This window comes from Thermobia domestica, chromosome 3 (genome assembly GCF_964235325.1).
Source record: "Thermobia domestica chromosome 3, izTheDome1.hap1.1, whole genome shotgun sequence".
Classification (NCBI taxonomy): Eukaryota; Metazoa; Arthropoda; class Insecta; order Zygentoma; family Lepismatidae; genus Thermobia; species Thermobia domestica.
Genome location: NC_137456.1, coordinates 106324115 through 106348533, shown reverse-complemented (window position 1 = coordinate 106348533; position 24419 = coordinate 106324115). Strand labels below are relative to the sequence as shown.

Genomic DNA, 24419 nt, shown 5'->3' with positions numbered 1-24419 from the left:
TAAACTAACCAATAGAGATTAGAATACAATAAATGATATTGGATAGTGAAATTGAAAGACGTGTTCGACAAAAATTCTGTATTTCAATGATACTATTTATTGTGTAGAAGAAGAGTTGAACAGGCTAATTTGGTATGAAATGGGACGAGTATATTTGCTTCCCAAATAATGTGACTACTGTTGAGGAATTTAAATTTTAAAAAAATAACATGCTCTTAGAGAGGATAAATAAAAGCCCCGACAATAATTTAAAATGAAAAAAAAAATATATGAAAAAGATTATAGCATTGGTAGCTGGAATTATTGAAACTGCGACAATAAAACAGTCTATAAACAAAGGAATTAGAAAAGATGTTCGACAAAATTAAAAAAAAGATGTTCCTAGGGATGTGAGTAATTTTCTACCTAGAAAATATTATTAACGAAGATATGAAATGTGAACGTTAAATGAAAAGTAAATTAATGGAATATATATGTTATTTTGGTGATAATGATGAGAAGTATACTATGTGAGTCATTGAATGAAGAGTTGGGAAAAAAAGGGCTAAATGTTGAATATTGCATTATTTAGAGCAAAAACATGAACATTACGGAAAGACGACAAAACTATTGTACTTGAGTTCTAGGAAATTTGTATATTGAGGAGAATGGAAAACCTTAGCTGGTTGGGACGGTAAGCAAATGAGCGGCATTAGTAACAACAGGAGTAAAAGAATAAAATGTGAAATACTTAAAAAGAATTTAGAACATTGTTGGAGAATAAATTTTACTCCTGGTATGATATAAGGCAAAGTGGAAAGAAAATGAGGAAGGTAGAAAAGTGTAGAATTAGTGTATACTGTTAATAGTATTATTCCTACGTCAAGACGAAGTTCGCTAAGGATCATAGTATAGATTTTGTGAATACGTAGCAAGTGTTTTGCCAGCGACAGAAGAAACTTATGATTAATTGTGCTGGTAGAGGCAGAAACTGGATCCCGCTAGCTCTCCATTTACCTCACGATATTGACGCAAAATTATTTCGGCTCTACTAGCAATCTTTTCTCAAGTTCTCTCCCTCAATTTTTAATTGCCAGAGACGTCCACTATCACTGTTCAGTTCGCTGCACATTGCAGTTCTACTGCTCCTTACGCACTACGCAGTTTGTCTTAATACAACAACTAACAGCCCGGAGTTGCGGTCGCCGCCTAACGTTGCCAACTCAAATATCTGACCAGGCCCGTAGCCAGCCCAAAAATGTAGGGGGGGGGGCGGCGGCTGAAGTTGGGGGGCGATCCAATCATATTATAGTTCATCACCGTACTATAGTTCATTTGCAAGTCTACCGTGAAAATTTTAGGGGAGCAGCAAAAATTTAGGGGGACCCGGCCCCCTAGACCCCCCTGGATACGGGCCTGTATGTGACGTATACCCAAATCCAATTATTTCCATTAAATTGATAAGTATCTTTATATAACTTAATATTAATCATGTATCCAAGAGTGTAAGATTGTTATGCATCCCTGGAAAACCAGAATTGCCCTGGACTTATGGAGAGAAAACTCATTGAAACTCATTCTGGCCAGCTCAGAAGTGTATATACATTCGTTTTCGCCTTGAGTCTTCACTACTATTCACAGTTACTGAGAACTCGAATTATACAATATGACACCAAACGTATTTTCGAAGAGCGAATTATTTATTATGCCAGAAGAGTAATTTTCACGCAATCTGAAGAAGATCGTTTCGGAATACTACGAACAATGTTATAGAAATGTAATGAATATGTTTAAGTATGATGCATGCATGGACGATTGGGTATATTTTAATCGCCAGCACGAATAATAATTTGTTTTTGTAAAAAATATTCACTGATAAACCCCCAGTGGAGTGACGAGAGAAATAAATTAAACTTGCTATCCATTATCGACATTCAGTACAAAATGGCCGATGTAAATTGCTAAAAATTTTACGAAGTCATGTATATTTACAATTATTAGCAAAATATCTTCACACCGTACATTCTATGGAAAATATAATTAGTACAAGAAGTTTGAAACATCATTACTATAGTTAAAATTGCCAAAATCAAACTCTAATCCCTTCAGACTCATACCAATTAACAAAACTAATTAATCATTTACTGTTTTCATTTACTGTTATTATTTATATTTTCAGGATAAGAAGCACAAAGGTTTTTCGTAATTTCTATAATAGTACACTCTTCTCCCGACTACATGATGACCAGTAAGTAGGGTGAATCTGTTTAATTTATTATTTTAGTAGCTGAAATGCTCGTTCTTTGTACGGGGAAAATAGGTTTATCAAAATATTTAAACCCCTTCCCTTTCCTTTTGGCTACTCATTTCAATAATATTTTAATGATCAACTCCATTTTAGGATACATTTTGTACTCTTCTATTTCCTTAAGATGCACCAGTTAATCAAAACCACATGATAAAAAATCAACTTGAGGTAGGTCATGTTCCAAAATTCATTTTAAATTGTACAGTCGTTTTCCTGCAATGCGGTCACAAACAGCAGCTAACGTCTATCTCAATGTGGCTATATATATATATATATATATATATATATATATACGAGAATTGTTACAAAAGTTCTAAGCCTACATATAAACGGAGCAGCAAAGTTCATGGATGAACTTTTCAACATAGTGCCACTGGTAAAAAATGATTTGTCGAAGGATGTAAAATTTCATCTACGTCATCATCAATGTCAAAATGAGTACCTTACAACTTCCTTGTGAGCTGTGGAAAGAGGTGAATGGCAGAAGGTGCCAAATCAGGTGAATAGGGTAGGTGGGGGACAAATCCTTAGCCGCAATCGTGAATTACTATCATTGCGATGACTAATACGTGGCTAGGTGGATTGTCTTGGTGGAAAATCACACGTGCTGTCAGTTTCCCATAACGCTTCTGCCGAATATTATCACGTAGCTGTCGTAGAAGGCCTGCATAGTACTCATCAGGCACTGTTCGCCTTTTGGAAGATAATCCACCATGATTACCACTTTCGAATCCTAGAAAACTGTAGTCCTCGCTTTTTCAGCTGAGGGCAGTGACTTCGCCTGATTGAGGACCTTAGAGGGGGAATGAGGGATGTTTCCACTGCTTGGAACTTTGTTTGGACTCCGGTTGGTAATTATGGACTCACGTCTCATCTACTGTTATGAATCGAGTGCGAAAGGCATCTGGATTTGTCCAGAAGAGATAAAGATTGTCCCCTTTGTAATGGTGCGTCTGGTGAGCTTTTGATGAGATGTCAAAAGTTTTGGCACCCATCTCGCGGAAACCTTGCCCATTCTCAAATGCTGGGTGGTAACTCGGTCGACGCATGCAGTAGATAAGTCCACTGTCTCGGCAATCTGCCTGATTGTCATTCGCTGATCATTCATGACGATTTCATGCACTTTGCCAATGTTCTCCTGAGTTAATACTTAAACAGGCACTCCTGATCGAGTGTCATTTTTAATAGAGGTTGTTCCCCTCTTAAATTCGGCTGCCCATTTTTTCATTGTGGCATACGAAGGAGCATTATCACCTAAAGTAGCTACCAACCATATTGGCGTGGATCTCTTGTGGCTCTAATCTCTTCTTGTGGAGATATTCAATAACAGCTCTCACATTCAATTTCTCCATTTGATCACACTGCTCACTCTTCTGTTTTTCTTGGCCTGTAACATGTAACAACAAAATAAAAGTTGATATTAATACCGAATTTGGTATGGCGTCATAGGAAGATTCAATAAATATGGCCTAAAAGTATTACATGTTTAGTTCTAATATTTCTTGATTAAGCTTAAAATTAATGTAACAACCCTCGTATATATATATATATATATATATATATATATATATATATATATATATATATATATATATAGTGCTTGCCAAAAGTTTCGGAACGGCTAAATATCTTCGTTAGAATGCGTTTTTCTGAAAATTTGAAAGATACAAAAGTTTCAGGATATCAAGAGACCTATCGAAAACTCGTGTCCGTCAAAATGTGTGCGGACCCGTGTGGCGGGGCCCATCTGTGACTTTTCAAATGAGAGCCTCCATTTTTTATTCCAAATTCGGTATCTACGGGACAAACTAAATCGGAATATGTACTGATTAAAGCTGTAGGATGTGAATATTTGGTCCTATGGGCCGGAAATCTATTAGGGTGCGTACTGTGAAAAGTTCCGGAAAGGCTAAATATCTTGGTTGGAATGTTTTTTTTCTGAAAATTTGAGAGATACATAAGTGCCAGGATATCAATACAACTATCGAGTGCCCGTGCTCTTCAAAATGTGTGCAGCCCTGTGAGGACCCCACGGGGCCCATCTGTGATTTTTCAAATTAAAACCCCCATTTTTTAATTCCAAATTCAGTATCTACGGAACAAACTAAATCAGAATATGTAGTGCTCAAAGCTAGTCCCAGGCCCTACAGCCTACAGTTTTCACTGGAAATTGTTCTGCAGGAAAATATGTGAACATACTGTCGTGCTCAATTCTGTTTTGTTTTGGACGATGGGTCCCAAAGTGCTCAAAAGTGGGTTAATGATGAAATGTCCTAGGATTCTGAATTCGCTAAATGGAATCCCACAAAACGTACTAACAAGTAAATTCGTAGGTCATGAGAGAGAGTGATACTACGTGGTTGGTATAGGACACCACTCTTAAAAATCTCCTGAAACTTGCCTGTAAAATGCAAAGCAACCATAGCTTTCTGGTCATTTCCAGTAACTTGGCTTTAAAAAAAAATACAGCCAGCATTTAGTTTTCAGGAGAAAGAGAAAAGAAGGAATACTGGGGCAATACGGCAACTTTGAATATGGTTTGAACTTGAGTTGATGAATTACAAGTCCAGGGTCCTATTGATTTCACTACATTTGCGAACAGAGAATTTCAAATCCAAATAGTATTGAAGCTCGGAAGTGCGTTGTCTGAACTCCGAGAACATAAACTGCATTAAGCACACGACTTAAGTCACATTTTAATCATATTTGCAAATGTTATCTAGAGATCGAATTTGTCATTCACTGAAAAATATTTCCAAATTCTGTAAAAATAATGAATAATCACGATGGCAGCAGCAAATACTAGATTAGAATTGCATCGACGACTACGATAAGAAACAGTTTTCGCACTGTGCAAACGTATAAACCTGACAACTGGATACATACGACAACTCTCTGCGATGCTCCTTCATGTACATGAAAACTTGTAATACCAACACTTGTGCGAAACTTTACTGACGGGAGAGTTCATAACAACGTGTACAGTGGGCCACAGAAATTCTTCATGTACAAAGTCCGTGACTTAGGCAACCCAACTAACGCCTGCTCCAAGATTAATTACGCCTGGTAGTAGCTAGCACAGCAGTGTGAAGTTGCCCCCACCTGTTAAAAGCACAAATCGTAAAGAGTATTTTTGTGCAGAAGTGGAGCGAAACGCTGGCTGACGAAATGACAAAAGGAGTCTTTGGATCTTTGTACTCAGTAAACAGCACAATATCAGAAATAATATACAGACACCAGATGCGCCGATGAAAAGATAACAATCGGGAGACTTAAATAATCTTATAATTAACTCAAGTGGAAATTATATAAGCAAGTTAACTTACATCAAATGACTATACATATATGCGTATCAAATAATATACGGATAGATTATGCGGTATATGTAGTAGGTTATTTTTTTAAGTAAACACAAATCCTTGCGCTGAGTTTTGAAACTATTAACAATGGTCCTACCTGCAAATCAATTAAAGTATGAATGGATCATTCAGGGGAAGAACCCAGCCTCTAATGAAAATTTAGGGTGTCTAATAGGGCCAGAGCTCTTACGTTCCGGCGCCACTGATTGATACGTAATACTACTTCGAAAGAACTTGTCCGATTTCATTATTCGTTAAATGACTTTTGAAACTGCTAAATATTGGTATTAGTAATTTATTTGTAAATATTAAAAATGCAAACTTCGATAACACTCAAGCGAGTTGGAGAACCTATCCGTACTAAGCATATTTCCCCTTAGGTTGTAAATATAACTGAAGTCTCTTGATTTGAATAATATTTATGAAAATTTACACATTGAGACACAAGGAGAAAAGAGAAAAATATACTGCCAATAAACAACAATTTAAAAATGCACGAAATTAACGGTTAATATCAAATATAGAACCATTAACAGAATTAACTCTGTAACTCGTTTTCTACATTCATTTTTATTCCTTTATTTTCAGAATTACATCATCACTGAATTTCTCCACTGGAGATTATTTTTCATTTAGCAGCATCCGACTAGAGCTCTGCCTTGTAAACGAAACATTTTTAAAAGTTGTAAATGGCGAGGGCGAGACTCGAACTCGGATCACCGGTTTAGAAAACCACAATGCTAACTACTCACCTAAATCGTTACTTATTTGGACGCGATTAAATAAAGAGCCTTTTCTGTTCGTTCAAAACAGTAGCTTGTTAATAGTCAAATTCAAAACACAGGAATATGTAATTGAGAACTCGGAAATTATTATATTACTGTATTCAGAAAATTATTAACATTTCAGATTTTTAGAAAAACAAAATACAAAACTCCTTTATTTTGAATGAAATACAGCGCGTATATTATACTCGTAAACAAACTAAAGACGAATCAATTACTGCGTAGTAATCGTGGTTCAGTGATCAAGGCGCTCGACCAATAATCTGTAGATAATCAATTCATTTTTTACTTTAGAATTTTCGGTTTCGATTGATCAGCGATGACACATGTTCTATTATCTTCAGATATTTGAATACTCATATGTTTCAGTACTTGAAGTATCAAATCTTTAGGAATAGCAATAATAATAATAATAATAATAATAATAATAATAATAATAATAATAATAATAATAATAATAATAATAATAATAACAATAATAATAATAATAATAATAATAAACTAATAATAATTATTATTATCTCAGAATATTAAAAGTTAGGAACTTATTATCACTCAGGGCATAACATTACAAACAGAAACGTGATATTTGGCAAAAATATTTCGGTTTTGTTTAGTGTTGCCCACGAGAAGATGAATTTCTCATCTCGTTTGTAAAACAAAACAAAGAAAATCGAGACGAGAATTAACATTTTACATTCGAGACGGGACAAGGTTAACTCAAATTATCGTCTCGCTTTGGAGATGAGAATTGAGACCAGACGAAAAGTATTGTAAATATTTCTCGTTTTATCTTGATTCTATCGTAACAGTTGTTTTCTAGACTGAATCTTATATTCTAGTTTGTTACTTTGTATTTCGGAGCTCATAGAGTTTAGTATGGTCTGTGTAGGAATTTTTGTAGCAAAGCTTCTATAATTACTTCTGCATATAGTAAAAGTTAATTTATTATATGCCTTACTGTTCAGTGATATTCAGTTATTTTTATTGCAGTTATTTTCCTTAAAACGTACAGTAGAATACTTTCTGCATGAAACTATAGTAGTAGTGGTCGACGTTCGCCCGAATGACTCATCCTCACTCTCTTTTATGACCAGGATTTTTGAAATTTGTTCCCTTTTACGGCTAAGATGAGTGCTTTGGTACCTCGATTCTGATTGGTTGATAGAGGTCACGTGACATTAGGCCCCGCCCACGCGGGAAATTCAAATTTTCCAGGTCACGTGGTATGACGTCATGAGTCACCCCGCGGGGAAATCCCTCACCAGGGATTTTTGAAATTTGTTCCCTTTTACGGGTAAGATGAGTGTTTATGATTGGGTGACAGATGTCACGTGATCTTAGACCCTGGGATATTTGATATTCGTTCCCTTTTATGGGTAACATGAACGCTTTGGTACCACGATGATGATTGGCTGATAGAGGTCACGTGATCTTAGGTTGTGGGATATTTGAAATCCGTTTCCTTTTACGGTTAAGATGAGTGTTTTGATACCTGATTCTGATTGGTTGATAGAGGTCACATGATCTTAGGCTCTGGGATTTTTAAAAATTCGTTCCCTTTTACGGATGAGTGCTTTGATACCTGAGGTCGCATGATCTTAGACCCTGAGATTTTTGAAATTCAGGTATCCTCTTTGATGTATACTTTGGTACCTCGATTCTGATTGGCTGATAGAAGTCACATTATTTAGACCTACCACACGGTGAACAGATTACATGGTATAACGTGGGGAAATTCCTCACTCATTTGTTTCCATTTTACGGGTAAGATGAATGCTTTGGTACCACGATTTGGATTGGTTGATAGAAGTCGCATAATCTTACCCTCACCCCAATGCTAGAAATTCAGAGTGCTATGACGGCGATCCACCATAGACCGGGATTTTAGAATGTTGTTCCCTTTTTTATGGTTATCCTTAAAGTTCCCATGGAGGGTTCAACCACCTCCTTAAATAACCCTTTTTGGTATCATGATATTGTACTGAAGTTTACCTTAAATATTATCCTTGTCTTTGACAGATAAGATGATTACCAGCGGGAGGGGGGGAATCCTTGTCGCTTGTAGATTTCTTATAACACATTGTTGTGAGTTTAAGCGATTTTTTAAACGCTCAGTAAGCGCTTCATTAATGAAAACAGTGTTGCCAGATTTTTCTTACCTAAACTGCTCCGATTCTTTTCGAAACGGTTCCGGCAGAGTGCAAGAATTTTTAAACTAAAATTTTTTTTCGAACTAAAGAAATTTTGTAACTAAAAATTTTCGAACCAAAAAAAATGAAACAAAAACTTTTCGAACTAAAAATTTTGAAACAAAAATTTAAAAAAAAATTTCGAACTAAAAAATTTAAACACAAATTTTTCGAACAAAATAATTTTAAACTAAAAACTTTCGAAATAAATTTTCAAATCAAAAAATTTTCGAACTAAAAAAATTTAAAATTTTCGAACTAAAAATTTTGAAACAAAAATTTCAAAAAAAATCGAACTAAAAAAATTTCGAACCAAAAAATTGAAACAAAAAAGTTTTAAACAAAAAATTTTCGAACTAAAAATTTCAAAAAAATTTCGAACTAAAAAAGAATTGAAACAAAATTTTGTCGAAGTAAAACATTTTTTAAAAACAAAAGTTTCGAACTAAAGATGTAAATCACATCTAAAAATTTTCAAATCAAACTTTTTATCGAACTAAACTTTTAAAATTTTCGAACTAGAAATTTAAACCAAGTTTTAGAAAACTAAAAAGAAAAATCCTAATAAATGTTTTTTCCAGGAATCGAACTCAGGTCTTTCAAACCAAAGATGTGTATGCTAACCGCTTAAATGAGATCGGATTTAATCATGCTTGGTGGGTTTCGAACCATGATCCTTGAAAAGAATACACTTATACTTTAAGAAAATAAATTGGCAGTGTAATGCTTCCGTTCGTGGATTAAGATAAAATGCTGATAGACTTTTTTGTGTGTTCGCACATGTGATTTAAATGCAAGCGTCAGCCGATGTTGTATCGTATTACTTTTGTTTTACTACGAACGTGTCAGCATGATTCATGAAACCACATTTGAATATTTTCAAATCAATTTTTTGAACTAATTAAAAACCAAATTTTGGACACTAAAAATTCTTTAATTAATTTTTCGAACAAAATCATTTAAACCAAATCTTGGATATATTTTTCACCTTAAATTTTCAAGATTACCATGATTTGAAAACAAGTGTTCAGGGTTTCAAGAAATAATAAAACATATTTTTTTCAGCTTGTATTTTAACGAAAGGTATGTGCTCTTCTCATACAGTTTTATTAACATAATAAATACAGGATCTAGTTAATGAATATTTTGGACGTGTCATCATCTTCGAATCCTGTAGACGTATCCTGTAAAGAAAAAGAAGAAACAATGGATTACTTTATGAATTTCTTTTTTCCTGAAACAATAAAAACGAGTCAATATTGATAAGAGAGAAAAAAAAACTTACTCGTAAATGATGGATCTGTTTAGGCTCATCTTCCTCCTCGGGGACCAGCATTTCTTCCACTGATGGTGGGTTTGGTGGTTTATGAACTCTTCTTGGTACTGCATTTTTCTAGGTGTTGCTCTTTTATGGTCAAGGTTCCTCCTTGGATACGAGATGACTACATTTGTTCCACTGATGGTGTTGGTGGTTTATGAACTCTTCTGGGTACTTCATTTTTTTTCTTGGTGTTACTGCTTTATGGTCAAGGAGGAAAAAAAGGAAAAGGAAAAAAGAAATGGCGGCCTTATTGGGTGTTTACAATTTTTTCTTCATCTTCTTCTTTTTCCAGTTCCAACTTCTGTTTTTTAACGTACCCGTACGGAACCGTATCATAAGAATTGAGTTCTTTAAATCGACGTTTTGTGTACTGGATGCTGTACATTTTTTCTTCTTTGCGTGTGACGATGGTATGGTCTTTGGTCCTGCATATCTTATGGGGGATGTTAATGGTGACTTGTCCACGGCATTGATTTGTTATCATTTCTTTTAGCGTGTTGAAATTTAATTGCTGCCCTGCATTGTAGTTTAATGTAAATCCTCTAATTTTACATATGTAGCTGGTGACGTTGGTATCTGGATTGTATATTTCTAAGCTGTAATTTTTCGGTCCTCCACTGACAAATGTCTTGATGTACGCTCGTTGTCCATAAGACTCCATCTCATCCGATAAGCATCCCAAGTATGTTGAAGGTTCAATGGTTGGCTCTCCGGGCTTTTCTGTAAAAATCAAGAATCCGTGTCGAAATATAAAACACGTTCCTGCAACATTTCCAGGTACTTGTACAGTTCCAGACGTGCCTGACATGTTGTAAATGCACCTAACACGGCATTGGTGTTTCGGTTTTGAACAGGCACATGTTCATTGTACTCCCAGAACGCATACAACATCGTATCATTGATGGGTACAATTTGATGGAGTTTAATGTCGGGGGAAGTGAGTTTTTCATAAAATTCTTCCGGCCGATCAATAATTGTGGTCTGGCTAAAGTTTGTACGCTGGCAAAGTTTTCCCCATAATGCGTTCACACAAAGCTTAGATAAACTTCTTCGTGCAGGATTATTTTCAATTTTGGTCGGATCCAATGCAATACCTTCACGCTCCAGGACGGTTTGTATAAATTTTGATTTGTCTTCTTCGGTCACACAGGAACTGGGCCAGCCAGAAGCTTCCATTTTCGATTTCAAAAACGTATTGATGTATTCCGTGAACAAGCCACCTGTTTTCGTGATGGGATCATATTGTTCAATGTCATAATCCCAAATTTCAAAGATTTCCACCGGTTGATATCCTAATTCTATTGCCTTCTGTTTTTCATATGATACCCATGTTCCAGTGAGGCACCGCTCCTGATCGTTGTGTGTACACGTTGCTGTAGGGTCTGGGTTCATTTCTTCGGCACATGCAGCACACAGTGGAAACAGTAGTTTCTTGTTGCATCGGTAAGGCAGGAGACCATGATAAAGATGTTGACTTGGCAATATCGTCATTTTGATCAGACCATTGACTTTATTTATTGGTGGTATATTTTCATCACCCTGTAGATAAATTCTAGGATGGCCTACAGGGTATTTAGCACACTTATTTATGTAAGGATAAAGTGAAACAATATCGAAATATTTTATTACTTCTCCTGCTTTTTCGTCGACTTGGTGGTACAATTTCACACAATTGGTCCTTCCTCCAAAAAAGCTATCTCTTGGATTTAATGGTCTACGGTTCATGTACGGGTGATTTTTCAGATACGTCGCCATTGCTGGATTTTGTTTCAAGAACTGTTTAAATTCGCACTCCCACATTTCATGTACAATGTACCCCAATTCACGCAGTCTTGCATTTTTTCGTTGCGTTCGTTCATAACGGAATTCCATGGTGTCTTCTGGATTGCCATAGACGGGCTGATTACGGCCTGTAGTAATACATACTTTACACCCGTGATAAAAACAGCCAGCATGCTCGTAGATGTGCTCCTCTAACGTCTCAGGATCTTGGTAGTAGCCATCAACATGGAATCCCGCAATAAACACTTCTTTTTGTCGGGCCGCATGTAAGATTTGTTTTCCTTCGGTTTTTTGAATGTAGGCCAGCCATTGCATTGCAGCGATCGATTGCGTACTTCTCCATCGATAGCCATGTGCCGGTAGAATTCCAATGGTGTTGGGTTTGAGGAAATTCCGGCGGAATACTAAATTGGAAGCACTTGCAATCGTGATCGTCTCCAAGAAGGGATTCACTTTGGTTTCTGCTTCAAATGACGTCATAAACGAAACACATGCTTGTCGCAGTACATTGACATCTTGAATACAATAATTGATAATTTCTTTCTGGAAATCAAACGTGTCATTGCGATGATCGTTATACCACTGCATGAACTTGTTCCTGTCTTCGACGGCCATTTCATTTGCACCATAATACTTCGTTTCTGGAAGTGGTTCAATATACGATTGATTCTCCTTGGTGTTGAAGAAATGCGGGAAGTAGCCTTTGGTTGCGGGTAAATTGAACGCTTTTGACAATTTGCTTAATGCCATAGGCAGGAAGTTCAACGAGTCAATGAACGTCAGATTATTCAACGTTAAACTCAATATCTTGGTTCCATTTAATATAACGTCAGGTCTCCATTGACATTGTTCTACCATGGTCTTTAGAATAAAATGCCCATCGTAGCCCTTCGAGTTGTGAGCGAGACAGAAAATCCTATTTATATTGGAACGACGTTCCCGCAAGTACTGGAGAAAATCATAAACTGGATCGTCCCCCTGGAAAATATGTTGGCGCTGACCACACGTACTGCAAGACTGCTGGATATTGTCGTTTTCAACACATGCATAACATACTTGTTGTGCAACCAATAAATTTGGGACGTGTACATACATATTATCATCAATATTCTTGTCTTGCACAGATTCTATATCGTAGAAAATCAATAAGGCTTTCTTTGCGTGCATGAGTGAAGGAACACCAGGTTTCAAACATTGTCGATCGGGAAGCATAAAACATTGATGTGACCCTGGAACAATCTTCTTACATATATTACAAAAGATCTCATTACAATCATGAATGCGTTGTCCAGTATGCACAAAAGAATATACTCTGTAACATTTAGTACATTGCTTCACCATTTTGCATACAGGTTCCCCTTGATGATATACAATATTACGATGATTATTAAAACATTCTTCGCCATAAAATTGACGATTGCAGTCGTTGCACAGCACTAGCGTTTGATTCTTGTCGCATAGAGGCCTCTGTAAGCATTTTGAACATGTTACAGGACAATTTTTCACATGTCTGTTACGTTTACTATACTTTTTATGGCACGCTTCACAGTAGAAATTGGTTGCAAAACAAGCAGTTAAGGATTGGATGATGTCAAAGTGTCCAGCCAAACAAATCAAATTTATGGGAGTGCGATTTTCGTCGTTGGGCCCCTCGTACATGATGTCATGACCTGTGAAGCTAGTGTAGACTGTAATTTTATATTCTTTGAGGTATGACTGGAATTGCCGAATTTCATTTACACTGGCACCATGATCCAAATTGACTCCTGCATTTGCACATAGCGCATCGACTTCTTGGTCCACAACATATTTCGATTGGCGTTGATACTGCTTATAACGTTGCACATCTACATTCTTGTATGCCTTCAGGCCAATAGCAATAACAAGGGCGTACGCCAAACACCTTGAATCTTGATTTTGTACACGTACAATCCCTCGCTTGCTTCGTAACAATTCTTCGTTTTGAAGCACTCCTTGCCGCAAACCGCCATAGCCACGTGGTATATCCACACGATGAAAATGAACGGTGAATGGCTCGTGCAGGAGAAATGAATTGTTACTTTGTAAAACTCTTTCGAACGAGGCCCACATTGTTTCCAGTGTCATGTTTCGGGCTTGGCGAAAACTCACCCAAAATGGTTTATTGGTGTTGCGTGGCGATATTACCGATAAACCAACCATCGCCTCATCGTCGACATTAGCTAATAAATGGTTCAACATTGCTTGGAAACTGTTATGAACGTATTGGATAATATCGGTTCCTACGGGTGGTGCGTTAAATTGAATTTCGAGCATTCTACCTTCAATGTTAAATCGTCTATAATGACGAGTGATTTCATTATGAACAGTAAAACCCAATTCGGCCATTGTTAGAAAAGGTGAAAACAAACAAACAGGTACGATAAAATATGTAATGGGGAAAAAAGGAATTGAGCAGTATGAATTTGCTACAAAAGAAAAGAAGAAAGAAAAATCTTAATCACTGATAAACAGGAAATTAAAACATTCATGATAAATTCTTAACTAAGCAACTCATGTAAAGGTCCTGAGTTTGATTCCCTGGCGGTGGCGTTCAGAATCCCATTATTAAAGCACACGTACTAGAAATCAAAGTTTTTTTTAAAATAATTATGTTACTGAAATGTGTGTTTTATTGCTGTCAAACTCGAGACCATTGCATCAGTATGTAACTGACCTACCATTCTATAGTGATAAAAAGAATGCATGAATGAATGTTTCATCAGTACTGAGATGTGACAAAGTACGCGTAAGCATTTTTTTTCCCACTCACAACGACCTTTAAATGATGCGTTTGCAAGTTGAAGAGAACCACCAAGCATTAACGTTACGCATACGTAATTGTCAAAACAAAATCTGAATAGCGTAAAACTTTTAACCAAATATTCATGCACTCTTTTTATAACCGGTTAGCGTAGATGCTTCTAACGTGGAAGGCCCAAATTCAATCCTCGGTGGGTTTGCTTTCCACGTCGAGTCGCTGTCAAGCCTTTTCTGAAATGTATTATTTTCATGCGTTATCATATATTATTTTCAAAACTAAGCTAAATGGTTGGCGTACACACGTCTGGCCTTGGTTCAACCCCGGGTGGTTGCTCGAATATCACGTTAAGTTGAAGGGACGCTAAACTAAAACAAAGCGTTTGCAAGTTTGAGAGATTCATCAAACATTAACGTTACGCATATGTAATTGTCAAAACAAAATCTGTATAATGTAAACTTTTAACCAAATATTCATGCACTCGTGGCTAAGTGGTTAGCGTACATGCTTCTAACGTGAAAGGCCCTGGTTCAATCCTCGGTGGGTTTGCTTTCCACGTCGGGGCGCTGTCAAGCCTTTTCTGAAATTTATTATTCTCATGCGTTATTTCTGAAATTTAATATTCTCATGCGTTATCATACATTATTTTCAAAACTAAGCTAAGTGGTTGACGTACACACCTCTGGCCCTGGTTCAATCCCAGGTGGTTGTTCGAATATCACGTTAAGCTGAAGGGACGCTAAACTAAAACAATGTTTTCAAAGGAATCGAACCATATTATTCTCAGGTGTAGTTTTCGAAATTCTGTAATGAATTCTTTTCAAAACCAAGCGAACACATCTCTGGCCATGGTTCAATTCCCGACGGGAGCTCACATTCAACATTAAGCTGAAGGGACGCTAAACCATATCATTTCTCGTGCTTAGTTTTAATGTGTGGGTTCGATCTCGTGAGTTTATTCGCGTTACTCCCACTTTCCCATTCCACTAATTCCTTCATAGCCTAAATATTTCGTACTAAAAGTAAAACAGTGAATTAGTGATCCGCCCACAAATATGAAATAAAAATGATTTTCGAATCTTGTGTGAAAAATAAAATCTCACTGAACTTACCTCAAATTCAATGAACGAAAAGTCGGTGCAGTAAAACTTAAATGAAGACACTTCTAAAAAAGTAGACCTTCTCACTTGATAGTTGAGAGCGGTGTAGGATTTGAAAAATGAAATGTAGATTTTTATTTAGATCGCTATGAAAACGATGTCATCATCAGCCAATCAGAAACGAGGAAATTTATAAAATGACATCACAACGAACCAATCACAACGCTGCTTTTGTCATGAATCACGAACGAAAACGATGTGTAACAATCGATCGTGACGCCATTCATGTTTCTCAATAGTTGCAACATCTAGTATCGCAATTCCGATCATGACATCATCCCAAATGCCTTCTGCCAGGATCATGTCACTACCTGTCGTAAATTGTGACAACATTTCATTTTCCTCATATTCCATACGAGAATGTCAATGTTTGCTTTTTTCATGAATCATACTGACACGTTCGTAGTAAAACAAAAGTAATACGATACAACATCGGCTGACGCTTGCATTTAAATCACATGTGCGAACACACAAAAAAAGTCTATCAGCATTTTATCTTAATCCACGAACGGAAGCATTACACTGCCAATTTATTTTCTTAAAGTATAAGTGTATTCTTTTCAAGGATCATGGTTCGAAACCCACCAAGCATGATTAAATCCGATCTCATTTAAGCGGTTAGCATACACATCTTTGGTTTGAAAGACCTGAGTTCGATTCCTGGAAAAAACATTTATTAGGATTTTTCTTTTTAGTTTTCTAAAACTTGGTTTAAATTTCTAGTTCGAAAATTTTAAAAGTTTAGTTCGATAAAAAGTTTGATTTGAAAATTTTTAGATGTGATTTACATCTTTAGTTCGAAACTTTTGTTTTTAAAAAATGTTTTACTTCGACAAAATTTTGTTTCAATTCTTTTTTAGTTCGAAATTTTTTTGAAATTTTTAGTTCGAAAATTTTTTGTTTAAAACTTTTTTGTTTCAATTTTTTGGTTCGAAATTTTTTTAGTTCGATTTTTTTTGAAATTTTTGTTTCAAAATTTTTAGTTCGAAAATTTTAAATTTTTTTAGTTCGAAAATTTTTTGATTTGAAAATTTATTTCGAAAGTTTTTAGTTTAAAATTATTTTGTTCGAAAAATTTGTTTAAATTTTTTAGTTCGAAATTTTTTTTAAAATTTTTGTTTCAAAATTTTTAGTTCGAAAAGTTTTTGTTTCATTTTTTTTGGTTCGAAAATTTTTTAGTTACAAAATTTCTTTAGTTCGAAAAAAAATTTTAGTTTAAAAATTCTTGCACTCTGCCGGAACCGTTTCGAAAAGAATCGGAGCAGTTTAGGTAAGAAAAATCTGGCAACACTGTTTTCATTAATGAAGCGCTTACTGAGCGTTTAAAAAAATCGCTTAAACTCACAACAATGTGTTATAAGAAATCTACAAGCGACAAGGATTCCCCCCCCCTCCCGCTGGTAATCATCTTATCTGTCAAAGACAAGGATAATATTTAAGGTAAACTTCAGTACAATATCATGATACCAAAAAGGGTTATTTAAGGAGGTGGTTGAACCCTCCATGGGAACTTTAAGGATAACCATAAAAAAGGGAACAACATTCTAAAATCCCGGTCTATGGTGGATCGCCGTCATAGCACTCTGAATTTCTAGCATTGGGGTGAGGGTAAGATTATGCGACTTCTATCAACCAATCCAAATCGTGGTACCAAAGCATTCATCTTACCCGTAAAATGGAAACAAATGAGTGAGGAATTTCCCCACGTTATACCATGTAATCTGTTCACCGTGTGGTAGGTCTAAATAATGTGACTTCTATCAGCCAATCAGAATCGAGGTACCAAAGTATACATCAAAGAGGATACCTGAATTTCAAAAATCTCAGGGTCTAAGATCATGCGACCTCAGGTATCAAAGCACTCATCTTATCCGTAAAAGGGAACGAATTTTTAAAAATCCCAGAGCCTAAGATCATGTGACCTCTATCAACCAATCAGAATCAGGTATCAAAACACTCATCTTAACCGTAAAAGGAAACGGATTTCAAATATCCCACAACCTAAGATCACGTGACCTCTATCAGCCAATCATCATCGTGGTACCAAAGCGTTCATGTTACCCATAAAAGGGAACGAATATCAAATATCCCAGGGTCTAAGATCACGTGACATCTGTCACCCAATCATAAACACTCATCTTACCCGTAAAAGGGAACAAATTTCAAAAATCCCTGGTGAGGGATTTCCCCGCGGGGTGACTCATGACGTCATACCACGTGACCTGGAAAATTTGAATTTCCCGCGTGGGCGGGGCCTAATGTCACGTGACCTCTATCAACCAATCAGAATCGAGGTACCAAAGCACTCATCTTAGCCGTAAAAGGGAACAAATTTCAAAAATCCTGGTCATAAAAGAGAGTGAGGATGAGTCATTCGGGCGAACGTCGACCACTACTACTACTATATTCGAGCGCTTTCGTTTAAAAATTTCGTAGTTGCAAAGGTGTCTCCTGGAGGTCCGGAAAAAACTCCCGAAATCCCGACTTATCTGTAGGGCGACTTTAAAAACGTTAATACAATTATTATTATTTTTTATTATTATTATTATTATTATTATTATTATTATTATTATTATTATTACTGAAGATTTAAGACCTCAATATTACGTCCTATTGCAATTTAAGTAACCATACTGAAGTTGATAGGAAAATAAAAAGAAAGGATAAGAGATACTTTCGAATGATTTGTGTCCGAAAGGAAACGAGGGAGCAGAAAGAAGGTTTCAGCTCCTGGGCAATATTAATATCAAAACTTCGGATGCTTAAACAGAAACTAAGTGGAATTTGTCTTCATCACGATACATAGTAAGACGCTTTCTTTGGGTAAAGGATTTTGGATTATGTATGCGTTATATTGATATTTTAACAAAATATACATACGAATATAAAAAAGAATAGTTCCTATTTACAAATTTTGGTTGAACGGACATATGGAACGTGTTGCAAATGGCGAACGAAAATATTATTATTTCTAGCAGTAGGAGTAATAGTGGAAGACGTTCGGAATAATTGCTAGGAAACAATATATAGACATATAAACTACCAAGGACATGAAGGAGAATCTGGTTTTAAGAGTAATTCGACCCCTTAACTGGAATCTGATGCCTCAGACCATTTTCTGTTCTAATTCATCGAAAGTATCTGCGTAACTTGTCTCCATTATACTTAGTAATACTTGTTTTACAGTTATTCCTAGTAACCTTGAACGACACGGGCACGAACACAGATACATCAAGGACATACAATTTCAAAGTTTTGTAACTACCAAAATTTTGCTTAATATATTTTTCGCTTAAACGCAAATTCTGCGTTAGTGCATTATGTGACGTTCATCTGAATTTGTACGCTTTGTGTGGTATATGCTTCTCATTGATTGTGCTGCCGCCTGGTGGTGCTAAAAGACAGAGTAGAAGAAAAGGAAAGAATGGAGAGTTTTGAAACGCAATAGTTGGTTTTGGTGTGAAGTATGATTCGGCAAGTTTCGCTGATCATAGTTTTATCTCGACGCCAGAAAGCATTTCAATGATTTAAATTATGTTATGTTTTAGAAAAACTAGAGCTTTCTTTGAAGCTCCATAAATGATCTGTGAAAATAATGATGTAGAAACTAGTATTTTTCGTAAGTGTTGTGCAAGTCGTTGTTAAAGTAAATCAGCCCCAAGTAATACTTTATAACGACAAGGGGGCGTGATCGAGATTACGAGTGAAACAAAGGACTTGGCAAGGTGCACTTGAAGGTAATGGACTCCTGATCACCGACTAACACGAAAAATGTCGGAACAAGTCAATTCTTCGACAGAAATCGCAACATAATGCTGTCATCACGTTTGCCTGGAAAGACTGTTTATTAAATTCCTTGAATTGGAAGAAAGGACAATTTCTACGAGTGGATTCATCGGATACTTAGTGTTCTACTTAAAAACGTGATCACGAATATAGGCGCGCCATGGTGAACTAAAACTGTTCTTGTGGGTAATATTAAAGCATATTTACGAATTCGCTACGTAACTGGGGCAACGTAATGTAAGAAACATATTTGTTACAGGTACGTTTATTCATTTCTAATAAACGGCACTATAATATGAAGTTTTGTCAGTTCATTCTTTTTACAGATTGCATGACAAGACGAGAACGTGGTTGTTGAATTACTTGTGATCAATCCATGAAAGTAGGTGATGCTCTCATCTATTTTCCATAACACGCCTTAGGTCTCCTCCCAGGTGATTCCGTCCGAATCTGGACCATTACGGTAAGGTGTACCGTGCCTTCCTTGAACGATTGTCGCGGGGACGAACTTTCAAAACGCCTTAATAAAATAGTGCAAAGCTATATTATTCGGGGGCAAAGAGTAGAGAGTTCTCCGCGGTGGCCGGTTAAGGATGGTGCGTACCGGACAGCGCAATGCTGTACCGTAATAGAATAACTTTGCCGAACAGGGACAGACAAGAATCGAACCCAGGACCGCAATAGAATGGCTAAGCCCTTCACAGGGCCAAAAATGCCAATCAGATAGGTACACGGATCGAGCCCGAATACCGTAATAGTTTCATCAACCGGGAATCGAAGACGGGACCGCGACTATCTGAGGCAGTGATGACGTTGGTCAATGGACAAATTGGCCCACCACCCATTGTCACCCACGGCCCACTCTGACCCACCACCCAACATGGCCGACTTTAACCCACCAAAACCAACAAACACCACCAACCGCAACCCACTCTGAACCACCATCCATCGAGTCACCACCCACCAAAACACATCGTCATCAACTCTGACACATGATCCACGGCATTTTCTTTATTGACTAAAGAGTTTATACGTGTAATAAAATCATGTTAAATTTTAACTAATCAGAGTTGGAATTTGAGTTTGAATTGAGTTATTTTTACAAATAAATCCACTATCAATTTTGCATATATAGAAAGTTCCACACCCATCATAAAGAAGAATTTTAAAAGATGCTATGTGATGTTCTGTTCATTTTCAATGAAGACTTATTATACTGAATTTCAGCTCTGTAAGGGCTTGTGAGATACTCAATTTTTTCGCAAAAATTTGGACCCCCCTTAAGATATTGTTATAATGAAAGTGATATGATAACATCCCACTTTGGATTAAGGCCTAACTATATACCAAAAGTCATTTGTTTTGACTTTGCAATTTGGCCGTGATGATCAGGCACACATAGTTACATTCATTTTTTTTATATAATAATATATATATTATAGTGATTCAAAAAATTATTTTTTCAGTAGTTAGCTCCTCTGAAAACTCAAAGGCTGTGGTCTTGAAAGCCAAGTAGTAGTATAAATCCTAATGCTATTATTGCAATTACAAATATCAATATTCAGAAAATGCCTACAGTTCTTTTTCACTTAGAGATACTCCTCTGAGGTAAGTAAACAGAAACAAATGAAAGAGGAAGGGTAATGGAGGCCTTAAAAGTAAAACTTAGACAAATTCACCAGTGTTCAGAAGGATATTTTTAAATCACGCTCGACCCTACTCATAGGAGCTAAATACGCGGTTCTGATTAGTTATCCGTTTCTCGCCACGTAGCATAAATATAGCAAAAATCCAAATGCTGCTACTGGCAGTCTTCGTGGTCGAGTGTACTAGCGCAATGGGTTAGTAATTATAATTGCTTTTGGTGAAGGTTCAATCCCAGACCAAGGATTTTTGTATTTTATTTTTTAAATTTTCATAACAATTTTTTCATTAAAATAAGATAAATAATACTCAAAAAAGTGATTTACTTACTTTACGCGTGCAGTTTTGCTACACGAATCCATAATATAGGCAGTAATGATAGTAGTAGTAGTAGTACTAGTAGTAGTACTAGTAGTAGAAGGAATGGGTTAGAAGCCCCGTAGGGCTCGTTTTGTTCCACCTCGACTGTCATGATATTAAATTAACCTCGCTGCTTGAATTTTCTTCTTCTTGAATTCCAACAAAGTGACAATTTTCTTCTATTATTATAATACACAATACATCCACCAAAAGGTGTGGACAATCGCAAACTGCAAAAATCAGAAACGTCTATTTAGTTCCTATGGATAGGGTAAACGGCGAAAAAATATACTGTTCAGAATATAGTGTCTACAGTGCAGTAAGTAGAGTGGGTCGGTAGATCAGAGAGGAGTATGCTGGATTGTGGGTCGCAGGGGTCACATGCTACAAACCCATGACCTACTGACCCACTCAGAATACGCGACGCACTTGACCTACTGACCCACCGATCCACTCCAACTCTAATCTGATGGTGGGATACTTGGTTCGTTCCCAACGCAAGTAAGCTTTATGTGGACAACATCGTGCTCGTGGGTTTTGTCGGGACTGCAATTTCCTCCCACTTTCTCCCACTAATTCGTCCATCATAATTCACTTGCTTTAATCATGGTCTCCCTTAACCTAACAGGCATAATCGTGGAACATTAAACGCAAAGATCATGAAATATAAAGTCTTAATAACAGTATGTCAGAAGTGCCTAAAGGACATGAAAAATTGCATCGAAACTTTGTGTAGGGACAATACTCAAAAATAAAGGAATACGTGTTTTTTTATTTTCTGCGGAAAAATCGGTTTTAGGGGGAAAAGCACCCAAAAGTTTGAAATTTGACACCCGAAAATCAAAAGGGACGGAAGTGAACGAAACTGTGCACATATATTCTAGACCCGAAATAAGGGAATATGTGTTTCATATTTTCCTGAAAATAGTGGTTGGGTGGGCACGGACTTCGCAAAACCTTTGATCTTCAAATATCAAAATTGCTAACAGTATGTCAGAAGTGCCAAAAGGTCATGAAGAGTTGCAACGGAACTTTGTGTAGAGCCAATACGCAAACAGGAAACGAATATTAGTTTCTTTTTTCATTTTCTGCGAAAAACTGTTTTAGAGTGCAAAAGACCCACCAAAAATTGTGAAAGTTAACGCCCCAAAGGCAAGAAAAAGTGGACTGAAGTGAGTGTAAATGTACACAGATATTGTATATGTAAAATGAGGGAATATGTGTTTCGTATTTTCCTTAAAAACAGTTGGGTGGGGCACAAACCCTTCCAAACCTTTGATTACAAATTAGCAAAAGGGCTAGTAAGTATACGTCAGAAGTACCTAGAGGATATGGAGAATTGTAACGAAACTTTTGTAGGGACAATACGCAAAAACTAATCGAACATGTATATTTAGTTTTGTGGAGAAGCAATGTTGGGGCCAAGGCCAGTCCGAAAAAAGCAAGTATTAACGTAGAAGTGCAGGAAGAAGTGGATCGAATCGAATGAAATTGTGTGTAGATTTGTATATGTAAACTTAATGCAATTCGTGTTTCCCAATTGTCCCCATTCAATTTTCTTCAAATTTGGCACATCAAAAGTAAACAAAAATAAATCGACACGTTTTTCTTAATGCGGCAATTACTCGTTTGTCTGTCTGTTTGTACACTCCGCATCAACGAAACTGCGACAACTAACGCCGTGTAGTTAGGTCACCCACTATACACCTTATTATCCCATAATCGTGTCAGATAAAGAGATCCCCTCTCTCCTCCTTCCTTCTCTGCCATACTAAAATTAGCTAACATTAGCTAGTTGGTTAGGTTATAGACCACCACTGGGTCTAGGATTCAAATCCGTAGTGACCCGGTAATTCGACTGAGAGTCAGTAACCCAGAGAATAAAATATATATATTTTACTTATTACCTTGCGTTTAAACAGTATTTATGTCAGAGATGACCAGGACTTTAGATATTATTCCCAGAGCACGAAAAACATGACGAACTTCCCAGTTAATTAGATTCTCCAGACCAGGTATATCGGGCTCTTGCTCCGTTTTAACTTTGGAACATGAAGTGTGTGAGGGAGAGAAGGAGAGAGGGGGAGAAGTGAAAAATGCAAAGACAGAATAGGGAAATGTCAAGAAAGAGAGAGGTGGGACGAATATAAATATGAAACATACGTATCATTGCAGTGTATGATGTAGAACGCACACACTGTTTACTTGAATAATCGCCAGTGATGCCTTGTAAGTTCTCCATTTGAAGATGACTCTCTGTTTGCAGCCGTTATTTTATGCAAAAAATCATACTACCTGATGGGAAATCGAACGAAGATTTTCCATTTGGAAGTCTAGTACGTTAGCACTACATCACCGATTGATTTAGCCAAACTTTATTTAACAAATGGTTTAGTGTTTCTTTCTAAGAACGATAACACGAAAAGTGTATACTGCAGATCAATGATGTCTTTGGAATGTCCTGTCAATTTCCTTGCCTTTTCCCAATTAACATTCGTAAGTCGTTTCTATCATGATACAGGTGTTTGCTTCCACATTCTTATGTATTGCTTGTCCAGTATGATAAGTCGATGCTTCACAATAACTTTGTAAAAAAATAAATTAGGCGTGAACAGGATTTGAACCTATGTTAGATATCTATATTATTCATAATGCCATTACGTTGCCCCAACACTATCGTGCGACCTGAAATTACAAGCCAAATATTACTTACGTTAGCCCTTATCTTTGGAATGACCCAAACTGCACAACGAAATTCATTTATTCGACGGCCTAGAGAGAAATTAGTCCCCAATCATAAAGGAAAAACATACAATCCAGGAAATATTACAGTAATAAAACATAGTTTGCAATAATTTCGCCGTGCAAGTTCAAAAGTACGTGAATAATAATAATAAATGTTCACATTCACAGTATAGTTGTCTATTATTATTATTATTAGTAGTAGTAGTAGTAGCAGTAGTA

The 24419-nt window shown here is 36.5% G+C and overlaps 1 protein-coding gene across 4 annotated transcripts in view; it reads left to right on the top strand.

Annotated features, from left to right (window-relative positions):
• LOC145680642 (polyglutamylase complex subunit TTLL1-like) overlaps nt 1-24419 on the top strand; it is an 86656-nt gene that overhangs the window by 10155 nt on the left and 52082 nt on the right. For all 4 annotated transcript variants that reach the window (XM_081751341.1, XM_081751342.1, XM_081751343.1 and 1 more), the window contains exon 3: nt 2159-2227. In XM_081751341.1, coding sequence (XP_081607467.1) covers nt 2159-2227 — 69 coding nt within the window. The remainder of the gene's footprint in view (nt 1-2158; nt 2228-24419) is intronic.